The 25,895-nt window shown below is 45.4% G+C and overlaps 1 protein-coding gene across 1 annotated transcript; it reads right to left on the minus strand.

Annotated features, from left to right (window-relative positions):
• Nucleotides 1-830: 830 nt before the first annotated feature.
• On the minus strand, nt 831-25,035 carry LOC124521266 (zinc finger protein 705A-like). Its single transcript, XM_047092359.1, has 6 exons — nt 25,015-25,035; nt 24,127-24,530; nt 23,863-24,045; nt 11,491-11,599; nt 10,659-10,838; nt 831-935 (listed from the first exon to the last, which is right to left on the minus strand). Exons 1-6 carry the CDS (start codon nt 25,033-25,035, stop codon nt 831-833), a joined length of 1,002 nt encoding a protein of 333 aa, XP_046948315.1.
• Between the last annotated feature and the right edge of the window lie 860 nt (nt 25,036-25,895).

The raw sequence follows: 25,895 nt of genomic DNA on the forward strand, positions 1-25,895 counted from the left end.
CAGAGAGAGGACGGAGGAGACAGGGGCAGAATATGGGGAAAGCAATCCCCTCGCCCTCCCCTCCCCCCGCCAAAAGCAGCTGGGGAGAAAGTGGAAATGTGGAAAGAGCCACAGGCACTGAACCAAAACGAGAGGAAGGAGGAAGGAGCGGGTTTAAATTCCATGAAGACGGTACAAACAGGGGGAGGGCAGAGTGCGAAACTCCGCATCTGATACCTGGCGGTGCTCTGGTCGGAAGGGCGAATCCCCGAGAGCAGAGTGAAGACTGGGGGTGTGGAGGAGGGGTGTCTGGAACCACACGGAGAAAAGCGGTTCCCCTGCTGCGAGGACACGAGGTCGAGTCTGTGTGGCCACCCCAGCCGACCCCAGAGGTGCCAGCAGACCCCGGACAACAGCCACATTCGCTGGTGCTGGAACAAGGTCGTTAAGGGGGAAGCCCGGTACCAGAAGTGTGTGGTGATTCTCCGTAATCCTCGAAACGCTGCTGCTCCACCATCGCGTGAACGTTCTCGGGCGCAGGCTGGCACCCAGCCGCAGTCTCTGGGCATCGGCAGCGGCACGGTGTTGCCAACGTTCCTGGGTGCGGCCGGCACCCGGCCACTGCTCGCTGAGACCCTGACGCAGAGGATCTGAGCAGGTCTCAGCCTGCTCAGGCCCTCAGAAGTGAGGGGTCGGGAAACACAGCCGCCCGGGAGGTAAATCCCAGGAGGGAGGTGTCTCCTGGCAACCTGACGGCTGGGCCACGGACAGTGTCAAAGCGGCGAGTGGACAGAAGCCGGAGACAAAGGACGGGGGTAGGATTGCTGATCGCAGACAGCCGAGTTCAGATACTACAGACTGGGCACCTGAGCGACGCCGAGGTCTCCGCTCCCGCGCATGCGCATATGCACCTCCAAGCGCCCCAGCAATCCGCGCTTGTAGGCTAGCTGCGCCATCTAGTGGAGAACACAGCCGTGACACTTAGCACCGCCCAACTGGGCCAACCTGGCTCTTCAGGAACCCAAGTGTCTCCGCCACTTGGTAGTGTATGGACTCCAAAGTGCTTCATCCTTTGACTTCTAGGGGACAACAATGTAACTTCAATCTGTATTTCAGTCTGTTCGCGGGTCCATCTCTTTTCTTTTCTTTTCCATTTCTTTTCTGTTTCATGAAGACAGAAAGAGAAAAAATATGTTGTTATTTCCCATGGTTTAAAATAATTTCCTTGAACTTTTTTCGACTATATTCGTTTAATTTTTTGTAAATGTGTCCAATTCTATTTGAATTCCCTCATTTCATTTTATCCTATTTCACTGTATTCTTTTTTCCAAATGTTCAAACGGTTTCCTTTTTTTATGTGCTTTCCCTTTTTCCTCTAATCTTTCAAGCCCATTTCAACAACCAGACCAAAACTCACCTAGGATCTAGCATCATTTGTGTGATTTGTGTGTGTGTGTGAGTGTGTTGTTTCTCATTTTTAAGTTTTGAATTCTTTTATCTTATTCATTCCTTTCCTTCCTCCAAAATGACGAAGCCAAGGGATTCACCCCAACAGAAAGAGCAGGAAGAAAGGACAGCCAGGCCCTTAACCAACACAGATACGAGCGGAACGTTTGAACCAGAATTTAGAATCACGATGATAAAAATGCCAGCTGGGGTCGAAAGTAGATGAGAATGCCTTTCTGTGGGGATAAAAGAAGTAAAAGCTAGCCAGGATGCAATAGACAATGCTAAAAGCGAGCTGCGATCTGGAACAGATGCCACAGCGGCAAGGATGATAAGGCCGAGCAGGGAACCAGCGATAGAGGGGACAAAGCAATGGAGAATAACGAAGCAGAAGGAAAGAGGGAGACTAAAGCAAAAGAGCAGGGTTTAAGAATTCGGGAACTCAGCGACTCATTGAAAAGGAATCACATCACAATCATAGGGGTCCCAGAAGACGAAGAGAGAGAGACAAGGGGGTAGAAGGGTTATGTGAGCACATCACAGCAGAAAACTTTCCTAACCTGGGAAAGACACACAAAATCCAGGAAGCACAGAAGACTCCCATTAGATTCAACAACGTCCAACCATCCACAAGGCAGAGCCTAGTCGACTTCACAAAATACTCAGGCGAGGAAAGAATCATGAAAGCAGCAAAGGAAACAAAAGTCCTTCCCCTACAAGGGACGACTGACCACATTTGCAGCAGACCTATCCACAGAAACCTGGCAGCCCAGAAATGAGTGGCAGGATATATTCATCGCACTGAATCCTGAAAGGATGCGGCCAAAACGTATTTGTCCAGCAAAGCTGTCATTCCAAATAGAAGTAGAGACGGAAAGTTTCCCAAGCAAAAATTAAAGGAGTTCCTGACCACTCAACCAGCCCTGCAAGACATTTGAAGGCAGACTCTCCCAGGGGGCAAAGGACTTAAAGGAAAAAACAGACCACAGGCAGAAAACACTGGCAAGGATCGGCGAACACCCCCAGAAACTCCAACTCTACAAGCAACACAATGGCAATAACTTCATACCGTTCAGTACTCACTCGAAACGTCAATGGACTCAATGCTCCAATCGAAACACATAGGGTAACAGAATGGGTGAGAAAAGAAGGTCATCCATACGCTGCTTACAAGGGACCCACTTTAGATCTAAAGACGCCTTCAGATTGAAAGCAAGGGGATGGAACACCATCTCTCATGCTCATGGTTGACAAAAGAAAGCAGGAGTAGCCATACTCATATCGGACAATCTAGACTTTAAAATAAAGACTCTAACGAGACACGTAGAAGGGCGTTATATCATAATCATTGGGTCTGTCCACCAAGAAGACCTCACGATTGTGAACATTTATGCACCAAACGGGGTGCGCCCAAATACATACATCAAGTCATCACACACATAAAGACACTCATTGAGAATGATGCCATACTAGGAGGGAACCTCAACACCCCACTTACAGCAACGGACAGCTCACCTAAACCGACACTCAACAAGGAAGCAATGGTTTTGAATGACACACTGGACCAGATGGACTTGACAGATATAGTCAGAACATTTCATCCTAAAGCAGGCAAATAGACCTTCTTCTCCAGTGCACACGGAACATCCTCCACAATAGATCACATACTGGGACACAAATCAGCCCTCAACAGGGACAAAAAGATCGAGATCATATCGTGCATATTCTCAGACCACAATGCTATGAAACTCGAAATCACGACAAGAAACAAGGTGGCCGTGGAACAAATACTTGGAGACTAAAGAACACCCTACTTAAGAGTGAATGGGCTAACCGAGAAGTTAAAGAGGAAATTAAACAGTCCACGGAAGCCAAGGAAAACGGTAACACCACAGGCCAAAAGCTCTGGGACGCAGCAAAGGGGGTCATTCGAGGGAAGTCTATAGCAATCCAGGCCTTCCGAAAGAAAGAAGAAACGGCTCAGAGACACAATCTAACCGTTCACCTTAAAGAGTTGGAAAAAGAACAGCAAAGAAAACCCCAAACCAGCAGAGACAGGATATAATGCAGATTAGAGCGGAAATCAATGCTATGGAAACCAAAAAAACAAAACACAAACACAAAAACAAGTACAAAAAGAAAACAAACAGCAACAACACCAGAACGGATCCATGAAACCAGAGCTGATTCGTTGAAAGAATTCACAAAACTGATCAATCCCTAGCCAGTTTGCTCAAAAAGAAAAAGGAAAGGACCCGAATAAAGGAAATCAAGAACGAAACAGGAGAGACCACAACCAACACAGCAGAAATACAAACAGTACTACGAGAACGTTGTGAGCAATTATACACCAATAAAATGGGCAATCTGGGAGAAATGGACAAATCCCAAGAAACGTATAAACTACCCAAACTGAAACAGGAAGAAAGAAAATTTGAACAGACCAAAACAAGTAAAGAAAATGACTTAGGAATCAAAAATCTCCCCCTCCCCCCACCCCCACGAAAAGGAGAATACAGAGTCCAGGGCCACATGGCTTTCCAGGGGAATTCTCCCAAACGTTTAGAGAAGGGTTCACATCTATTCCCTTGAAGCTGCTCCAAAAGAGAGAAACGGAAGGAAAACTTCCAAGCTCTTTCTACGGAGCCAGCGTTTCCTTGATTCCAAATCGAGACAGAGACCCCACGACAAAGGAGAACGATGGACCCATTTCCCTGATGAACATGGATGCGAAACTCCTCAACGAGTTATTAGCCGATCGGATCCAACAATATATCCAAAAAACGATTCGCCACGACCAGCTGGGATCTCTACCTGGGACGCAGATCTGGTTCAATATGCACAAAACAGTCAATGTGATTCATCACATCTAAGAAAAGAAAGGACAAGAACCACACGATCCTCTCAATCGATGCGGAGAAAGCATGGGACAAAATACAACATCCTATCTTGACACAAACCCTCAAGGACGTAGGGCTAGAAGGATCATAGAAGTCATATGCGAAAGACCCAACGCGAGTATCATCCCCCATGGGGAAAACCTGAGAGCTTTCTCCCTAAGGACAGGGACCACACAGGGAGGTCCACTCTTGCCACTGTTATTCACCATCGCATTGGAAGCCTTAGCCTCAGCCATCAGACAACACAAAGGACTCAAAGGCCTCCAAATGGGCCGGGAGAGGTCAAACGTTCCCTCTTGGCGGATGACATGATACTCTGTATGGAAAACCCAAAAGATTCCACCAAAAACTGCTAGAACTGATCCATGACTTCAGCAAAGTTGCAGGATGTGAAATCAACGCACAGAAACGGGCTGCATTCCCATACGCCAATGACGAAGCAACAGGAAGAAAAACCAAGCATCGGTCCCATTGACAATTGCACCCAAAATCACAAAATACCTACGAATGAATGTAACCAAAGAGATGAAAAATCGATACACTGAAAACTACATGAAATTTTAGAAGACAGAAAACACAATGGAAAAATATTCCACGCTCCTGGTTGGGAGGACGAAATATGGGTAAAATGTCACTACCACCCAAAGCAATCTACATACTCAAAGCAACACCTATCCAAAGAACACCAGCACTCCTCACAGAGCTGGGACAGACAATACTAGAATTTGTATGGACCCAGAAAAGACCCTGAAGAGCCAAAGCTCTGTTGAAAAAGAAAGGAAAGCTGGATGCATCACAATCGCAGACGTCGAGCTGTAATTACACAGCTGTAATCATCAAGACAGTATGGTACTGGCACAAAAACGGACACTCAGCTCAAGATAACAGAAACGCACCCACAAATGGATGGCCAACTATTCCTTGACAAAGCAGGAAAGAATATCCAATGGGATAATGCCAGTCTCTTCAACAAGTGGTGCTGGGAAAACTGGACAGCGACATGCGGAAAAAGGAACCCGCACCACTTTCTTACACCGTACACATAAAGAAACTCAAAAGGGAGGAACGTCCTAAGCATAAGACAGGAAGCCATCAAAACCCTCGAGGAGAAAGCAGGCAAAAGCCTCTGTGATCTGGGCCACAGCAACTTCTTACTCAACACGTCTCCGTCTCCGGAGGCAAGGGAAACAAAAGGAAAAATGACCTATTGAGAACTCATCAAAAGAAAACTCTTCTGCACCGTGAAGGAAACAGATCAGCTACACTAACAAATCAGCTAAATCATCAATGGTAGAAGATATTTGCGAACGACACATCGGAGAAAGGCTCCGTATACAAATCGATAAAGAACTGATCACACTCAACAGCCAAAAACCAAGGAATCCAGTGAAGAAATGGGCAAAAGTCATGAATAGACACTTCTCCAAGAAGACATCCAGATGGTCAACTGACACATGAAAAAATGCTCAACCTCACTCATCATCAGGGAAATCCGTCTCCAGATCGCAATGAGCTACCACTTCACACGTGTCATAATGGCTAACATTAACAACTCAGGCAACAACCGATGTTGGCGAGGGTGCGGAGCAACAGGATCTCTCTTGCACTGCTGGTGGGAAGGCAAACTGGCGCCGCCACTCTGGAAAACAGTATGGAGGTTCCTCAAAACATTGAAAGCACAGCGACCCTATGAGCCAGCGATTGCACGCCTAGGTATTTATCCAAGGGATATGGGTGTGCTGTCTCGAAGGGGCACCTGCACCCAAATGCCCCCAAAAGCTTCTAGCAGCACTCCCAACGATAGCCAAAGTATGGAAATAGCCCGAATGGCCATAGATGCATGGAATGGAAAAAGGAGAGGTGGCTTATATATACAATGGAATATTACTCCGCAAATGTCCATAGATGCCTGGAATGGAAAAAGAAGAGGTGACACATATATATACAATGGAGCATTACGTGGCGATCGAAAGGAAAGACAGGGTGCCATTCGCAACTATGTGGCTAGAAGTAGAGGGTATTCTCCTCAGCGAAATTAGTCAGAGAAAGACAACTAGCATATGACTTCACTCATATGAGGCTCTAAGGTGCAAAACAGATGAGCATAAGGGAAGCCAAGCAAAAATAATATAAAAACTGGTAGTGAACAAAACACAAGAAACTCTTAAATATGGAGAACAATTAGAGGGTTTTGGGAGTGGTTATGGGAGGGAGAGATGGGATAAATGAAATCAGTGTTGCTAGCCAACTTGGACGTAAATTTAAAAAAATAAATTAAATTTAAAAAAGAAAAGTAAAGGCAGTATGAATGTATTTTTACCTGTTCATGTGAGAGCACAGGCATCCTTAAAAGTACACCTGAAAATGGTGAAAACTTCATCTTTCATTAGCTTAAATTGAAATCATTTATTTCCTACACAGTAGATCCTGGACATGGCTCCAATCTATAGGTAAAACAATATATTCAGAAGGAGAAAGCAAAAAATGGGTAAAAGAATAAGCTATATTCTATATTCAAAATGAGGATAATCTGTCAAAGAGTCCAGGCTACAAAGATAATGAGAAACATGAACTTAAAATATAAGTAGAATATACTTAGAATACTAAACAGTTATGGTTGTCTTCCACATGCATCTCAAAGGCATTTGAATTTATACATCATGCACAAATTATGGAAAATAACAGATACAATTTCAATAATAGAAATACACTCCATAGATAGATAATAGAGACCCGATGAAGACAGGAAGATACATGATAGACACACAGATAGATGACACATAGACATGAGGAAACAGGTGGTAGAATGGTCTTTTTGAGACAATTCCCCAACCTGACTACTCACTTGGCAGATTCTGGGCCATTCTGAGATTTGGAGACCAAGACAAGCTGGGGTGTCATTCAAGTATGGAGGCGGGCTGACTCAAGCCCCAGGAAGAACCCACATGTCAGTACCAAAGCATTCAGACAGAGCACAAGTCTAGTCCTCAGAGATGGGTCATCTTCCTGCTCCAGGAAGGCCTGGAATAGACTGGCTGAGGTCACTACATGGAGGAGAGCAAACTGTGACCTCATTCTAATAATGCCAGAGATAGTACTGTCTAAAACTCCATTGAAAACCCAACAATTTTATAGGAAAAGGTGAAAACCCAATGGAATATATAATCATTGAAAAAACAGGTACAAGCTTGGTGCATGCCAATGGATATTTTAAGAAAAGTGAAAAGTGTGCTTCTCCTCTGGCCCCCACTAAACACCCCCCCTCTCAAGAATCTGGTCTATTCTACTTGGGGAGTGGTCCTGAGAGTGGCTGGTGCCAGGATGGTACGGTGAAGGGATGGGCTGGTTGTGAGGTGAGACCAACTGGGAGTTGAGAGGATGAGGATTGGGAAGCATGTGGTGATGGGTGGGGCAGGGGTAAGAATGCTGCCAGTAAGGGTGGGGCAGTGGTCCCATGCCATTGAGTGAGGCCAGGTTGAGGCTGGGGGAAGCTTTGGGCAGGGCTGGATGGCACCAGGCTGGGAGAGGGCCATGCCTTGAGGGCAACGGACAGAGGCCACAGGAGCAGCCTCCTGGAGAAGATAGGAAAGGCCAAATGAAAAGTGCACACGACGTCCAATACACGCCAATCTTCAAGGAGGGAAACCATCCAGACTGCATTGCACTTGGAGGCTCTCCCCCTAGTCCAATGAGAATTCTTGATGCCTCTCAATGCATCTGTTTGTGATGGATGATATCAGATAACCTATTAATATCATCTAACACAGTTTCCGTGCACGTCATAAAGTCAAAATATTTGGCATAGTAGTTGACCCCCCATGATGCCTTACCGAAGATATTAGGCATTTCATATGTAGAACCCCCAGAGAAGACTCACAACATTGATAATATTACCCACAGTTAAATGCGTAGCAAAAGGGGTGTGAGGTTAACAATGTAAAAGAGCAACCGCATGACCTGAATAAAACGAATATTAGAAAAAGAGCCCGATTATTATGGTTTTGTCAGAAGGAATGAGACAGTAATGGGGCAGTGGGCAGGGCCTGAGTCAGGGGCCGGGGAAAGGGAACAGCCTCTGACTCAAGTCACACAGAGTCTGCATGGATGGAGTTTTGGGAGGGGCTCACCCTGTGACTCCTGTACTTCCCTCCTGGTTTAAGTGACATTGGATGGCCAACAGCTAGTTGCTCTGCCTTCTGGCTCCACAGATCTGCAGAGAGAGAGAGAGGGGAGCGTTCCCCAAAGAATGCTCTTTAGGGCGAAGGAACGGGCATGTGCTCTTCCTAAGGGGGGATTCCTCTCTGCAGACCTATGGGATTTCCCTCGGTCCTCCTCAGAGTTTGCCCTGAGGGAGAGAAGAAAGATAGCCTGTTCCTAAGGTGATATTTTGACCAGCACCTGCCCAGCCTGTCAAATATTGCTGTGTCACAAAATCCTATGGAGGGCAGTAAATCACAAGCCAGGCCTCCAAAAGGCAGCCAATATGTGCATCTCTTGTCATAGGGTTCTGGCATATGCATACATGAAGCCTCACCAACGGATCCCATTATGGGCCAAAGACAGACTGAGCCTGCCCAGTGCATATTGGAGGTACGCAGGATCACATGGAAATATTTTTATAGTTTATTTATTTTATCTTCAGGGAGACCGGCGGGGGGGGGGAGAGTGGGGGAGGGGCAGAGCGGGAAGGAGAGAGAGAGAGAATCCCAAGCAGGCTCTGCCCTGACAGTGCAGAGCCAGACACCAGGCTTGAATTCATGAGGTCCGAGATCATGACCTGAAATCAGGAGTCGGATGCTTAACCGGCTGAGCTACCCAGGTGCCCAATCACACAAAAATGATTCTAATAAGCATGTATTTACACACTACAGCTGGGTTTGCCTGAAGTTCTGAAAGTCGAAGCAGACCTAGGTCCTATCAAGCTCCTCTTTCCTGACAGTTAATTAAGCTTTGACAAAGTAAATAATTAAAAGTAATCTTCACAGCTGAGAAAGAAACTAATGCATCTTATGTCCTATTTGGAAAATTTTTATTAAATGTGAAAAAAAGGAAACATAGCTTCATGATAACATTTAATAACGAAAATGAAGAAAGCGGGTAATACATTCCCCAGTACAATTGGCACAAAACTACCATCACAGAGTCTACCGAATTAATCTCTGCTTCAAATTTGCAAAGGAAACAGTTGGATCCTTTATTCAGAATCCCCAAATTGCACATTTGCAAACTAAATGCATTTAATTTCATAGGTTATATTTACACTGAGGCTTACAACTTATTATTATAATTTCACTAAATTTCTTAAATATGTATTTACATGAAATAAACTTTACATCCACATTGATAAGTATGAAGTGAAAAATAACATATATTACCTAAAGAAAAAGTGTGTTCTGTGTTGGGGCAAGGGGTGTATGTATACACACGACACAAGCATGATATCCAAGTATTATCAGGGCTCCAATTTTGCACATTGAGCCCAAAAGGGCAATTAGAACCTGTTTTCAAATAAACAGTCATCTCCTCAGGGTCACTGAGTTGGAGGTCAAATTTCCAAGGCCATGAGGTGTCTCACTGCCAACTGCACTCATCTGAGGATGATGAAAGCTGCAGGCGATCAAAGAGGACACTCAATGGGATGCACACACAGGCTCCCTCAGACTGGTATGTGTCCGGAGAGACCTGACCAGTGGGGGCTGGTGACTCGGGAGCTGCCAGAGAGGGAGATGTAATGAACCTGGAGCTCCAGCCACCTTTGTCCAGGTGGCTGAAGACCATTCGCAGGGACTGGCCGGGTGCCTGCGGATACGGTGGACACGGGGGCAAGGTGCACGCCTGGAGAGTGTCCAGGTGAGGTTGGGGGTGTGGAGGCTGGAGGCCCCTGCTTTGCACCGAGGCAGGTGTCTTCTTGGTCAGTTGGGCTGCCCCCGTGGGACCACATGAACTTCTCCTTGCTGGACGACACAGACTCTGGAGAAGCCCCACATGGGTGCTCCCTGTGCTCTTGTGGGGTGGCTGGAAGGGGCTGCAACGTGGTTTCTTTCGGGGGTTCTGGCACGTGTCGTCGGGGAGCGGGGCCCATCTCTTGCCTGCTGTCTGGATGTGGGGCTGGGGACTCGGAGCCAAACGGGTTGGAGGAGGATCAGGGCTCACCTCAGGACGCTTGGCTGGTGCCTGGGCGTGGCCAATGCCAGGCGCCTTGGAGACAGCCCTGGAAGCTTCCAGGGAGGCACATCGGGGCCGGTGTTGTCTCAGCTGGACACCGAGGCCTGGATCCCGGGCAGAGCGTTGGTGTGCCGGGGCAGGCGGGGCAGGCGGGGCTGGGGTCCCCACTTGCTGGGCATCTTTTCGGCCAGCAGGCGGGAAGGTGCTCGCCGCAGGTCTCCCGAGAGGAGCAGCCGACGGGGACAGCTGTGTCGTGTCAGGCGTCCCGCTAGGAGGCTCCGCCGGGACGTACGGCGCCAGCACGGACACCCTCTTGGTGGTGTACACGGGCATCGGCCTGTGCGGATGCTGTGGGAACACACAACACACAGACAACGGCCATCAGTCCTTCCTGCCCACCAAGGACACATGCACGACAAGCACAGCAAAGAAACAGACAGAAACGCCAAGACCTCAGTCCATTGCAAACAACTGGGAGAGACAGAAAAGGATTCTACTGACAGAGGATGAGGGCCTCCAGCTCAGTGCTGATCAGGAAGAAACACTGGGCAGTAGCCCCTTGATGCTTTGATTCCACTGGAGCGACAGACCAGAAAGGTTCTGCATCGTGCCTGCCTCCCGAAGTGGGCAAGCACGTCCATTCATGCTTCCAGGGAAAGTACAGGCGTCCTGCAGGTGGAGGTTTGCAGTGGGGGCTACTGAGTTCCATGGCCAATTTGGGAGTATGTGTCACAAAGAAAGATGCGTGGTCTTCCAGAGAGGCGTCTGGGTGTTGCAAGAGTTTCCTGATATAGTGTTCTCACCGCCCTCCCCCACTAGCCACACTGTTAGCACACATACAAGGGATCCTGCAAAAGCATGGACACCCAGGGGAACTGGGTGAAAAGGACTCCCAGAGAAATCACCTTGGTCAAAGTTGAAACCCCTCTGCTCCCAGGAGGGCAATGAAGCCCACCCCTGTCCCAGGGAAAGAAGAAGAGCAGGAACAGGGGACACTCACCCTCTCATAGCCACAGGGTTCTGTGGATTCCCTCCAGGTTCGCTGCTGCCTTCCTGGGCATCTCCTGGGGAATCTCTGGAACAGCGCCTTCCTCTGCTGACCTTCTCGCCTGCACGACAAAACTTGGGAAGTAGAAGGAGCTGCATTGCCTGTCTTCCACATTCTCCTTGGTTCCAGATTCTCCCTCAGCTTCCTGGAGTCCCAGGTCTGGGGGATCTGGGACCCATCCCAGTGTCTCATGGTGCACCAGCTGCTTGATGCTTTGTGCCCAAAGGCTCTGCAGTTCTTACACTTTACCTGTGTGAAGGAAGGTGGAGAGACTCAGTAAATTAGCAGGAACCAAAATCCAACTGCAAAGAACATGAGAAGTGTGGGGGATAAGCTTAGGAATCCCCTGGGCTTACACCAATGGGTTAACAAGGCATAAAGAAATTCAAAGCCATAGAATGCTCACCCAAACACCTGAGTTTGGGTAAAGCAGATTGGCACTCCAAGAATAGGGAGGTGAAAAGGCACCCAAAATAGAAAGTGGGTGCAGAGTCCCCAAAATAGGAACAGGCGCAAAGGCTCCCAATATAAAAGTATATGAGATAAGCAAGATCAAGCATGCAGGGAAAAAAGGCCCCCCAATTAGTTCTATAGCAGAAAAACTGCTTTCACAGGAGGAAAAGGCCAAGTTAGGTAAACTGGTGAATTGGACAATGGACACTGCGCTGCAGGCCAAGCAGCCTGGAGAGGAGATGGTTAACAAAAGAAAAGGTGCCTTGTTAACCCTGAGGCTATTCTCCCTGTCTGTCTCATCCCCTAAGCTGCCAAAGATAAACAGGCACAGTACCTCCTGCCTGCCCTTAACAATCGTCTGCCTATCTGCCCAGGGCCAGGATTTTGTTTGATACTGACCCAAACCCCAAACACTGTATATCTTCAAAACCCCCATTTTCCCTCACGTCCCCAAGTTATTGTTCACAGTATCTTGGTCTCTTTGTGCATGCCCATCACGTTTGTAAGCCTTCTGATCTTAATAAATAAGGGGCAAGAACCCTGATTTGGGTCTCTTGTCTTTGCCCAGACATTAGCCATCTCTTTCTTTAATCCTGTGTCCCCTTTTTGCTGGAAAAAAGAGAACTTTAGACTTAGACTCTGTGACAGAGAAAGACATATTCTGGGAGTGGAAGATGGGTTCTGGACAGGGTACATCATATACGACTTGTGAGCTCCGGGATATTTAATATGTTTGAACCTCTGTGGGGAGAGGGACCACAGCAGGGATTGGAGATTTCAGACTGAATAGAAATGAGCCACATGGAAAGATTTGGACAAACACCAGCCTAGACATGACCTACATATAAGTAAGTTTGATCCACAGATCTGAAGGTCCTAATGAGCCTGCTTGGGAGATTCCAAGGCAGACCATCCTTGGCTAGGAAAGGACAACTGACAGGACACAGAGCTTGTCATGTGCAATCCCCATCTCCAGAGTAGTGGCTCCCACCCGCTGCTTCGCCACACCTCCAAGGATCCACTTACCCTAGGATCCTCCTCCACTGGCCTGGGATTCCTGTACACCATGGGGACCCTGTGTTGCCTCTTCCATTTTGGGGCATTCAAGGGTCTGTAAAATTCCTGCTTGGTGTGACCTGCTGCCATCTGCCCCACCTTCTTGGAGGGTCAGGTCAGCCTTCCGCGGATAGGGATTTTTGGATTTCCTGAGTCAAAAGAGAAAGGAGAGTCATATTCACATAGATACTTGACTCTTTCATGTACCCCTTCTCCCAACAGGCATGAGGGGGCGTCATGACCTCCAGGCCAAATACAGTCTTCACCCTGCATGACCTCTCCTTCCTGCATGTTCTACACAGTCTACTGAGGACCCACCCCCAGCAGGGAAACCTTAGGAAAGGCAGGGGAGACGGTCTTGAGTGACTCCATGGAGAGACTTTCATGAAGTCTTTCAAATGTACTCTGGTATGAAAACCACAGGAAATACTGCCCTGACTTACACGAGAAATACTGCCCCAACATACACAAGTATGCTTGACTCTCAAAAAACGGAACTGCCCATTTGACATAAAAGGAAGCCATTTTCAAATACAAAATCAATTCCAAAAACCTAGTATCCCTTCTACTAGATTGGAATCTTCCAAGGTGAGGGTCTGAACTCTTTTATTTATGGTTTCTTTCTAGGTCCCCACTCTGAATTTCCTTGTAAACCATGGGAAATGAATATCGAAACTCCGGTGAACTCGGAGTGAATTCTTTAGGCTTTCAGACCCCATGGCGAAATGGAGCAGGATGCCGTCGCTGCTCCCGCATGCCCCCACACCAATCAGACTCTGGGGTTCAGTTCCTTTGGAATCTGAACCTCATGTCCTCAGGAACCTTGAGAGCCATCCCTTTCCTCAGTCTCTGCCCTCAGAATACTCTTCAACACTAAAGAGTCCTTCACTTGGTGAGTAGAGGCACATCACAACTTCCATTTCGTCCCTGTCCAATTTCTCTGCTAGCTCGGGTGAGGCCCAAATCATCCCAACCCACCTGAAATGCAAATGTGCTCCCCCTGTGGTCAGAGACGTTCAGAACAATGTGTGGCAGGCAGACTCCAGTGGAGGAGAATCAGCATCCGAATGCACGAGGAATGGTCAGTGAGAGAAGCTTCCTTCCTTCCCTGACCTTTATACCGGCCCAAGGTCATGTGACCTCTCAATCACTTTAATCCAATTAATTCAATCAGCTGTGCTGTTGTCCCTCCTAGAAACTAGGAATTAACCCTTGTGGTTTAGCATTTCCATGCATTAAGAAAAAAAATTTAATGTTTATTCATTTTTGAGAGACAGAGAGACACAGAGCAGGAGCAGGGGAAAGGCAGACAAAGAGGGAGATACAGAATTTGATATAGACTCCAGGCTCCCAGCTGTCAGCACTGAGCCTGACACAGGGCTCAAAGCCACAGACTGTGAGATCATGGCTTGAACCGAAGCCTGACACTTAACCTACTGAAAACCCCAGGTGCCCCTCATGCATTTGTAAATAGTATGTATATGGAGATAGACTTTTCAGAATCATCTTTATTCTAGGAAAAAGAGACATGTGTGTGTATGCCTGTTTCATTCATAACCTCGCTTTTCTTATTTGCCTACCCAGAAGCTTTTGGGGCCCCTGGCATCATGTATGTTCCTGTGGTTGGGGGCCCCTTCAGCCCCTTCAGTACTCCGTGTCCAAGCTTCTCACTTTCCTAATGGGAGCAGTGTGTCCATGACCTATTTCCAATGTCCCTTCACGCCACACCCTGCCCTGCCCTCCCATTCCCCTTTCTGTCTCTAGGATGGTAACTACGCTTGCTAGGACATTCGGAGGAATGGGATCCTATGCTCCATGTCCCCTTGGGACTAGCTGCTTTGGCACTTGGTCTTGTGACCCAAATCGCTGTTCCTGACAAGTCCCTGTGTTGATGCAGGGGGCTCCCTGTCTCCGACTCTCCTCGTTTGGGGCTCTTTCTTCTTGCCCATCAACTTGGACATTCTATTTAGCTTTTTCTCCCATTGGGGAATCTTGGTGTGATTGCCACCATTTCTCATGGCCTGGCTGGCATCAGCCATGGACACTGTGTTAGGGGGATGTCTTTCAGATCCTGAAGGGCTAGAGCCAAGGAACAAGGTGGAATCCTATCGGCGGGGCATTTCTGAGTGTCATCCAAGCGATCACCTTTCTCCCACAGCAGTGCAAAAGCCAGCGGCCCCACTGGCCAAGATGGAGGGCCTCCATCGGCAGTGCTGTTGGCACTCTGAATGGTTTCTCTCCTTGAAGATTGGCGTTATTGGACGTGGTATGCACTTTGGAATTGGCCTTTCCAATCTTCTCCAGGAGGCTGCTCCTGTGGCCTCTGTCCACTGCCCTCAAGGCGTGGCCCTCTCCCAACCTGGTGCCCTCCAGCCCCACCCACCGCTTCCTTCAGCCTCTGCCTGGCCTCACTCCATGGCACCATACCACGGCCCCACCCTTACATGCAGCATCCTTACCCCTGCCACAGCCATCCCCACAGCCCTTCCCAATGCTCTCAACCCTCAGCTGGCCTCACCTCACATCTAGGCCCTCACTCCACCTCGCCAGCCTGGCACGGGCCACTGTCAGGACCACTCCCCAAGGAGAATTCACCAGATAGTGGGCGGGGGAGAAGGCGAGCGAGACCAGGGCACAAGCACACCTTTCCCTGTTCTTCAAATATCCGTTGGTAGGCGCCAAGTTTGGACGTGTTTCTGCAAGGAATCATCTCTCCCTTTGGTTGTCATCTCTTTCTAGAAAACCAGTTGCGTTCTCACTGGACGGTGTTAGATGCTGGTAACTCACACATGACTGGTCTGAAAAAAATCAAGTCCCCCTATTTAATGTAGTGACATGAACCAGTCCATTCCAGACCTTCCTGGAGCACAAAGCTCACCCCTGTTCCAGGATGAGACACCTACTCCTGTCTGAGTGCCTGACCCTGACATGTCCGTTCTTCCCGGGTCTGGAGCCTACCATCTTCAGACTCCAATGACACCCGCTTGCTTCTCTCACTGGTTCTGTAGCCTCAGCCCCTGCCAGGACTTGGCAAGTGGACAAGGAGGGCTATGCTATTGTTTCAAAAGCAATTCTCCTCTCTTCTGAGAGGAGAAGCTGATGGGTACAGTGCTCTTATATCAGGTGTCGTGCTAGGAGGCTCACCCAGGAGGTGTGATTCCAGGACAGATGCCCTCTTCGTGGGATACATGGGCATCAGCCTGTGCGGATGCTGTGGGAACACACAACACAGGAAGAATAGCCACTACTCTTTCCTCACCACCAAGGACACATTCATGACAAACACAGCAAAGAGAGAAACAGAAACTCTAAGACCTTAGTCCATTCTAAAAACTTGTGAGAAAGAAAAGAATTCAATTTTCATTGGAAGTGGTCCTCCACCTCAGGGTGGTGATGAAAAACGACATGGCTGTTATCACCTTGATGCTTTGATTCCATCAGAACAACTACTAGAAAGGTTCCGCATCGTGTCTGCCTCCTGAATTGGACAAGCACCTCCATTCTGGCTTCTAGGGAAATTAGAGGCCTCCTGCTGGTGGAGGTTCATGGTGGGGGCTACTGAGTTTGGATAGCCAATGGGGCAGAGGGGGGGGTGTGTGTCACCAGAGAAAGATGCCTGTGCATCCTGAGAGATCCAGGTGTTGGAAGAGTGTCCCAAAATAATATTCGCACCCCACCCCACACATTGCTAGCACACATACAAGCAATCCCTCAAAATCATGGACATAAAGGAAAGTCCGTGAAATGGATCCCCATGGAAATCACTTTGGTTTCATCTAGGTTACCTAATTTGTTAGCATACAAATATTCAAATCATTTTGTAATACTTTTTATATTTCTGTCACTCTGACATAACCCCACTTCATTTCTCATTATGCTAGTTGAGTCCTCTCTTTTTTTATGTGTAATGTACCTAAAATTTTGTCTTTTGTTTTGTTTTCAAATACTGACTTTCTAAAATATTTTTTTAATTTTTTAACTTTTATTAATTTTGGGGAGGGGGTGGGGATGAGGGAGGGGGGGGGAGAGGGAGAGAACGAGTGGGGCAATGGCAGAGAGGCAAGGGGACAGAGGATCCAAAGTCGACTCTGGGCTGACAGCCCAATGTGAGGCTTGAACTGAATCATGAGATCATGACCGGAGCCAAAGTCAGATTGTTAACTGACTGAGCCACCCCACCTCCCCTAAAATATTTCCTATGTCACTTTTCTTTCTTTTCCTCTCCTCTAATCTTTATGATTTTTCTTCATTCTTCTATCCTTAGGTTTAGGTTGCTCATCTTTTCCTGGTTTATAAGGATATGAAGTTAGGTTATTATGTTTAGATAAGATTTCATTTTATGTGTTTCCATATATGAACTTCCCTCTTAGTGCTGCTTTCACTGCATCACACAGGTTTTAGAATACTGTGTTTTTGTTTCAGTTGTCTCGAGATGTTTTCTAATTTCCCTTGTGATTTCCCCTTTGTCTCATTGGTTGTTAAGAATATGCTGTTGGGGGGCGCCTGGGTGTTGCAGTTGGTTAAGTGACTCTTGATTTTGGCTCAGGTCATGATCTCACAATTTGTGAGTTTGAGCCCTGCATCGGGCTCTACACTGAGTGTGGAGACTGCTTGGGATTCTCTCTCTCTCTCTCTCTCTCTCTCTCTCTCTCTCTCGCTCTTCCCCTGCTCATGCTCACACTCTCTCAAAAATAAGTAAATAAACTAAAAAAAAAAGAATATGTTGTTGGAGGGCCTGGTTGGCTCAGTCGGTTTAATGTCTGACTTTGGCTCAGGTGATGATCTCACGGTTAGTGAGTTCAGGCCCCAAGTCAGGTTTTGTGCTGATGCGTGGAGCCCGATTCAGATTCTCTGTCTCTCTTTCTGTCACCACCCCCTCAAAAATAAGTAAACATTAAAAATTAAAATATATGTATATTGTTTTATTTCCACATATTTGCAAATTTTCCAGTTTTCCTTCTGTCATCGATTTCTATTTATTTTCCATTGTGAGCAGAAACAGTACTTTGTATGATTTCAATCTCTTTAAATTTATTAAAAGTTTTTTGCAGCCAAACATATGGTCTGGTCCAGAGAATGTTCCCCATGTGCTTGATTTGTTATGCTGTTGGTGGTGGAGTGTATCATATATCTGTGAGGACTAACTGATATGCTGCTGTTTAAGTCACTTTCTTTCTATACAGAACTTCTATCTGGTTCTTGTATCCATTACTGAAAATAAGTATTGATGTCTCCATTATTGTGGAAGTATTTCCTTTTTTCCCTTTGATTTTGTCAATGTTTGCTTCATATATTTGGGACTTCTAATATTTGTCACATATATATTTATAAGCATTATATGTCCTTATAGTACAGACTCTTTAATCAATATATAGTATCCTTGGGTGCCTGGGTGGCTCAGTCAGTTGAGTGTCCAACTTTGGTTCAGGTCATAATCTCGTGGTCTGTGAGTTCAGGCCCCGCGTCCGGCTCTGTGCCGACAGCTCAGACCCTGGACCCTGCTTTGGATCCTGTGTCTCCCTCTCTCTCTGCCCCTCCCCTGCTCATGCTCTGTCTCTCTCTGTCAAAAATAAATAAACATTAATATATATAATATATATATATGTATATGTATTCCTTGTTTATCTATTGTAACAGTTTTGGACTTGATGTCTGTTTTGTCTGATATTAAAATAAGTACCTTAGCTCTCTTTTGGTGACTACTTCCATGGCATATCTTTTCCCCCCTTTAACTTTTAACCTAGTTGTAGCTTTAGATTTAAGAGGAATCTCTTGTAGACATTATATAATTGAATCATGATTTTGTTTGTGCTTCTGTCTAAAATTTTTAATCCATTCTGCCATTCTACATCTTTAGGTTGGGTAATCTCATTCATTTATATGTCCAGTAATTATTCATAAAGGAAGACTTACACCCTTGAGTTATTAAATATGAATATGAACTAGTATTTTATATCTCTTTGGGTTTTAACTGTAATTATGTACTGTAACACCAGCATGATAGTTTAATAACATAGTACAATTACATTACAGTACAATATATAAACTAACACAGTGATATGACACTACATAACCCACGAAGAAGGGAATATATATGTATATACATACGTATATACATAAGTATGTGTGTGTGTGTGTGTGTGTATATATATATATATATATATATATATATTTCTGTGTATTTATATGCCATACATGAGTTTTTAAAAAAATTAACAGTGCTATACAATACTTGATCATTTTTAATCACATGAAAACGTGCCTTTTTTGTTCTTCTGTATCCTTTCCTTTATCTTTAGGTTTCCATCATTTGGGATAACTTTCATTTATCTGAAGAGTGCCTTTCTATGGAAAGTACTATATGTTCTCAGATGAAAATGTCTTTAATGCTGTTTTTTTAAATGGTTTTTCATTAACTTTAGAATTCTGACAGATAATTAACTTTTTTGAGCACCTTATTGATAATTCATTGACTTTTATTCACTTCTGTTGAGAAATTGGTGTAATTCTTACTTTGCTCTTTAAAGGAAGTAAGTTCTCCTTCCTTTGCTTTAATTTGTAACTATATGCATGTCTGGGAAAGGATGAGAAAATACATTTGAATGGAGTCGTTCAGGCTCCTGCAGAAGAGGAAAATCAATTTATATCTCTTTTGAGAAATCTAATGACAATAATATTTAGAAGTGGTCTGTGCATTGAGAATAGAAACTATTCCTTGATTTGCCTTGGTGGATATTCTACTGTAAAATTTGCTATCAGATAGCAATCATTTATTTATTCTTATATTTCTGGATATTTATTTATTCTGTTTGCTTTACTTGTTTATTTGTGATTTATACTCTTTCATTAATGTATTAAATTTCTGTGTATTTCTCTTTAATGTTCAATGCATGCTTAAAACTATTAATTTCCATAGTTCTTTGCATATCTCATTATTACAGTCTTGTTTATGAAATCTATCTAAGCACAACTATTTACATATTACCTATTTGGATATGGAGGTCCAGATTGAGTGTTTAAAAAAAGAACAACCCTCGTGGCTTGACCTATGGGACCAGGGCTGTTAATGTGTACTACTTATCGGAATTCTTCGTCTCTAGGACAGTTCTTATTTTCATTATAAACCTTTTCTTATACTATAAGGCATTTACGTTATGTGTATTGGAGTCCCACCCTCACCCCCCAGCTCTGCTCTTTTTTAGTACTTCTATGTAGGGGAAGGAAGAGAGAGCAAGAGCGAGAGCAAGAGAGAGAAGCAAACCACAGAGATTCTTAACTGGAGAAAACAACCTGAGGGTTGCTGGAGGAGAGGGAGATGGGGGGATGGGCTAATCAGGTGATGGGCATTAAAGAGGGCACTTGTTGGGATGCTCATCCCAGACACCGGGTGTCATCTGTAAGTGATAAATCCCTGAGTTCTACTCTTGAAACCAATATTACACCATATGTGAACTAACTATATTTAAATAACAATTTGAAACAAACAAAAAAAGCAATGAAGTACAGTTCATTCTGGGGATGGAGAGAGGAAGTAAGGAAATTGAAGACACTGCCCCTAAGGACATGGCTTTAAAAGTAGTATTTTAATGATGCTTTAAAAAAAAAATAAAGGACACCAGGAAGAACGTGCTTTTACCAGATCAAGAGTTTCAATACATAAATTATAAAATGGAGTTAAAGAGAAATTCTGGAGTTGAAAATTACAATAGCTGAAATGAAAAAAAAAAAATATCATAAGAGGGCTCCTAGCATTGGATTTGATCAGGAGAAAAACTAATCAGCAAACATGAAGGCAAATCATTTGAAATGATCAGTCATGGTTTATAGATGAGCCAAAGATGGTCTCTGCATATCAGGCCTATGTTGTTTATTTATTGACAGGGGACAGAGCCCTTTAGCTCAAAAGCCCTTGTTGCCAAATTCAAATTTTTACACACTGAATTGCTCTAAACATAGCCCAAATTTGTAGATTTTAAGCCGTTTTTAGTGTGGCTATATCTTCTGTGCATACCCCGTGAATCCCCACCTAACATCTACTAGCAGGAAATAAGATAAACCATGACTATCAGTGTCTCCAAGCTCCTGTCATTCATTCATAATTCTCTGGCTCAGAGACTCCCTATATTGTTGTTGAGAGACATCATCTCCACAGGTAAGCACCTTCTCCAACCCCTCTCCTCTGGAGAGTTTCTTTGCCATCCTAGCTTCCTGGGTAGTGGCCCCACACTGTGGCCACTGGAAGATATCATCCATGAGGGACCTCTACACTTGGTCAGGCTGTCCGTGTGCCACTCAAACAAATCTTGTGTGAGTATGGCCCACTGTGATCATATAATTGTATGTGATCAGCCCTATACTGAAGTCCCTTAATCTCAGTATGACTCCCCAGCACACATCCATGTGGGCATGGATAAATCCCACTGGGACATGGGGGTGTGTGCATCCATCATAGGGGTCCCAACACTAGCACAGACCCCACCCCCCAGGTGGAACCAGGACCTATCCCTTCCCTCCTGGTGACACACAGACCAGGGGACAGGGATGGTGATTCCTGGATGAGGTACCAGATAGGTCTCAAATAAGGTGGTTGCTCAGAATTCCAGTTCAATTCAACTACAACGTGTGGATGGAGTATGCTTTCCCTGAGGCAGATGATACAGTCGGTTGCTCATCACCCTTGCACATGGGTTGACATGTTTCTACCCTACCTGGACCATAGAATCGCTGGTGGAGATTTTTTTTAATGATATATCAGTTTCAATCAGGAATGTGCTCATTTATTTGGTCTCAGGCCCATGTTTTTGGGATTGAGCTGGAATGGCAAGAGCACAGGCCAGCCCAGTGGAGCTCCTTGGAGTATTTCCCCTTGATGTTTAGGTTCAATATTGGTGTTGGTCAAAGGACAATATTTCTAAGCCTTGGAGACAAAGCAGGGACATCCCCTTTGTGAGAATGCTTAATTTTCTAGGGGAGAAGTACATTACATTCATTATTAAAAAAAAAACAGCTTATGTGGCAGCTCATAGGTTGAGGGATTTTATCCTACTGGAGCCCTATTTTCTGGTCTGTGGGATGGGGTGGCGAACAGCTATGGCTTTATCTAAGGTGACTGGAGCATGCATGAATCAGGAATTACCTTAAGAAGATGTAGACTGTGGTCATGGCATTAACTCTTGTTTCTACTTAGCTCAATTGAGAAGCATGGGGACAAAATCCGCAGAGCTTTCTGGGGGCTTGGAGGGCACAACTGCCATGTCTCTGGCACCAGGTTGCTTCCAGTAGCAGAGACACAGGGTGAAGGGTCACCAAATTTTGGACTAGATGTCCTTGACAGTGAGCGCCTCCATGACCTTGCCTGACCAGGGTCATGACACCAAGAAACCAGGAAAGTGGGGCTAAAGATCACAACTATGCCACCACCAGGGCTTGAAGGGAGACAGATGGTGCTGGAGGCAAGTTGGAAAGAGTGGAGCTGATCTGTGTGGAAGGAGCTGTTGGCGAAGGGGGAGGCAGGGGGAGTCTTGCTGATCCTCTCATCCACATACCAAGGAGTGCAGAACTGAATCTGTTTACAACCACACAGAGAAAACCAACATTTTGCTTCTTTAGCAACAGGTTTTATTGTTTCAAGATTTGCAAGTGCTGATCTACAGTAAACGTTTAACTTCTTACAAAATCCTACACTCGATCTTGCCAGACAATGTCACTCTCCTATAGTCCATGCCACATTTTTCCACAAACAGGTATTTTATCAGTCTCAATGACTTGCCAAGTACTAAAGGACACTTTCATATGTAGCAATACCACCACTCACGCACACACACACACACATACACACACACACCCATGCACACACTTTTTTCTGATACAAAATCTGGCTGAAGTTTTCTCTACTCTGATTTCAGGACTGCTATCTTCTCAGTGTGAGAACCTTACTGTTGACTAAGAAATAAGGGACACTGAAGACTCCCCTTCACTCGTGACACTGCGAGTGTTTCGTACAGTCAGAATCTTCACATGTGCCGCAAGAGTTTTCTTTGAATAAAGGATTTCCCACGATTTTACATTGAATAACTTCTCAGGCCTGAATTATCTGTAAGAAGTGTTTGGTATTCCTCACAGGCTTCATCCTCTTACATCCTTAGTGTTTATTCCTTCACGGACTTTTCTTACGCTCACCACACCAGGTATTTGGCTAAATATTCTTTCGCAGTGATTACAGACCAAAGGGTTCTCCCGTGTGGAGTTTGCTCATGTTTGACAAGAATTCCCGGTAAGTGCTCTAGTATCTTTCAAGTTGAGCGCTTTTCTGGAAACATCTGTGTCATTATACTTACAGCATAAGTTCTGCTGTGTTATCTAAGGTCAGACCAGTGACTAAAGGCTTTGCCATGTGGACGGCATACATATGAATTCACTTCCAAATGCAAATACATTTCTTGAGGGAGGAGTATGAGGACCGAAGCATCTCCCATATTGACTGCAGGCCGTTTCTTCCATATGTGCATCCTGTGGTGAGTGTCACTGTGAAAGCTGTGACTGACACTTCTTCCACATTCATTGCATCCGTAAAACTGTGTCGTCTCAGGTCGGAATACTTACTGAGGGCACTCATGATTTTCTCCACGGGGATGGGTTCCCTCATGTCGTCTAAGGGAAGAATAATGTCTGAAGGCTTTCCCACAGAGCTGACATGCATATGGTTGCTCTCCAGTGTGCGTTCTCTTGTGTCGTCGAAGGTTAGAATATTGACTGAAGGCATTCCCACACTGGTGACATTCATATGGCTTCTCCCCTGTGTGTGTTCTCTCGTGCCGTCTGAGTTCTGAACCTTGAATGAAGGCTTTCCCACACAGAAGACACACATGTGGTTTATCTCCAGTGTGGATTCTCTTGTGCTGGCTAAGGCCAGAGCTCTGACTAAACGTTTTCTTACATTCATGACATTGGAAACATTTCTCTCCAGAATGAATTCTCTCGTGTTTTCTAAGGTAGGATCTGTGACTGAAAGCCTTCTTACATAGATGGCATTCGTATGATTTCTTTCTTGTGTGAATATTCTCATGCTGTCTCAGATACGAATTCTGACGAAAAGCTTTCCCACACACGTGGCATTCATATGGCCGCTCCCCCGTGTGTGTTTGGTTGTGGTTTCTAAGGTCAGAGCTTTGCACAAAGCCTTTCCCACAAAGATGGCATTTAAATGGTTTCTCTCCAGTGTGAATCATCTCATGTCTCCTAAGGCAAAAGCAATTACTAAAGGCTTTCCCACACACATGACATTTATATAATTTGCCTTGTGTGTGAATTTGGTTATGTCGAGTAAGGGATGATTGTTCACTAAGTGATTTTCGACACTGTTTGCTGATGTAACGTTTCCTCCTGAGGTGAATTAACAAATGTTGAGTCAATGCAGATCTCTGAGTAAATGCATCACCCAAATCAGTGCATTCAATAGGATTCTCTGGAGCAAGAGATTTATGCTTTGGGTAGAAGACAAAAGTTGGTTAATGGTTTGCCCACATACATGCATACATTTATTTTTCTACCTATAAATTCTAGAGTAGCAAATAATAATAGCATCCTATTAAAATATTTTCAATGTTAGTTGCATACACATGTTGCTACTCCCCTGTAGGCACCATTATTTTCTCTTTTTTAGTATCCCAACCTCAGAGTTATCAGATTAACTTTGAAGAGTATATATATTTCAAATATGAGGTAATAAGCAATGTTTATGCAATTGTCTCTTTCCCTCTTTTTTTTTTTTTAGATCTCAGGTTATTATTCATTCATTTGAACTCATGTTAATTTCTTCACTGATTTAAAACTACCCAAAACTTTTTGCCCGGAAAGAGCTTAATCCTAACTTAGTTACATTCAGGCAATTGTGCTCAATTATCAACTTATCTCATTACCTTTAGGCCTTTAGTTTGGATGTCTAGGGACTATCCCCATGAAACTTACCTTTGGCACAGTCAGGGCCATGCCCTTCTTGTGGATATGTCGTGTTAATATCATTTCTTGTTTTTTGCAGAGACTTTCCATGACTAGAATAATTGAAAAAATATAAATTGTTAGAATGGCATTAGTGGAATAAAAATGTAGAAAATCACCAAAGTCCAGGTGAGTATCTTTCAGAAATTGGCACTCAGCTGGGAAAGTGTGCCAAACGAATACTCTAGGTCATAGAAACATTTTAAAGTTCATTGTCAGTTAGAAAAAAATGAGGATTGGGAAAATTAGGAAGATGGCGGCATAGGAGGACACTGGGCTCACCGCGTCCTGCTGATCACTCAGATTCTACCCACATCTGCCTAAATAACCCAGAAAACCACCAGAAGACTAGAAAAATGCACTCTCCAGAGCCAAGCATGGACAAGAGGCCCACGGAAGAGGGTAGGAAGGGCAAGAGGTGGTGAGCACTACACGGACCCGTGGGAGGGAGATGGGGCAGTGGAGGAACAGCTCGCCCAGCAAGGCAGAGCCCCCGAGTCTGGCTTGCAAAAGCAGAGGGGCCAGACAGAGTGAGTTCTGACAGCCAGTGGGACTTAACATCTGGAATGCTAAAAGTCAACAGCTCTGCTCGGAGAGTGGGGAGGGCAAGAGGACACCTGGAGGGAGAGTTGTTGAGCCCAGGAAGACAGAGCTCAGATCGGTGGGAAACAAAGGTACTGGCCAGTGCCATCTCCCTCTCCCATCCCCCAGCCGAAATCCCAAAGGGAACCAGTTCCTGTCACTGAACTTGCTTACACCGCGCAAACGCCCAAAGCTGTGCTTCTGTGGATCCATCCTTCTGATGGCTCTGCCTCCCTCCTGGTGCTGCAGGGCTCCTCCCAAAGGGGACC

Source organism: Lynx rufus, unplaced genomic scaffold, assembly GCF_022079265.1.
Source record: "Lynx rufus isolate CCGP_SWC_20201006 ecotype Redwood Valley unplaced genomic scaffold, mLynRuf1.p SCAF_3, whole genome shotgun sequence".
Classification (NCBI taxonomy): domain Eukaryota; kingdom Metazoa; phylum Chordata; class Mammalia; order Carnivora; family Felidae; genus Lynx; species Lynx rufus.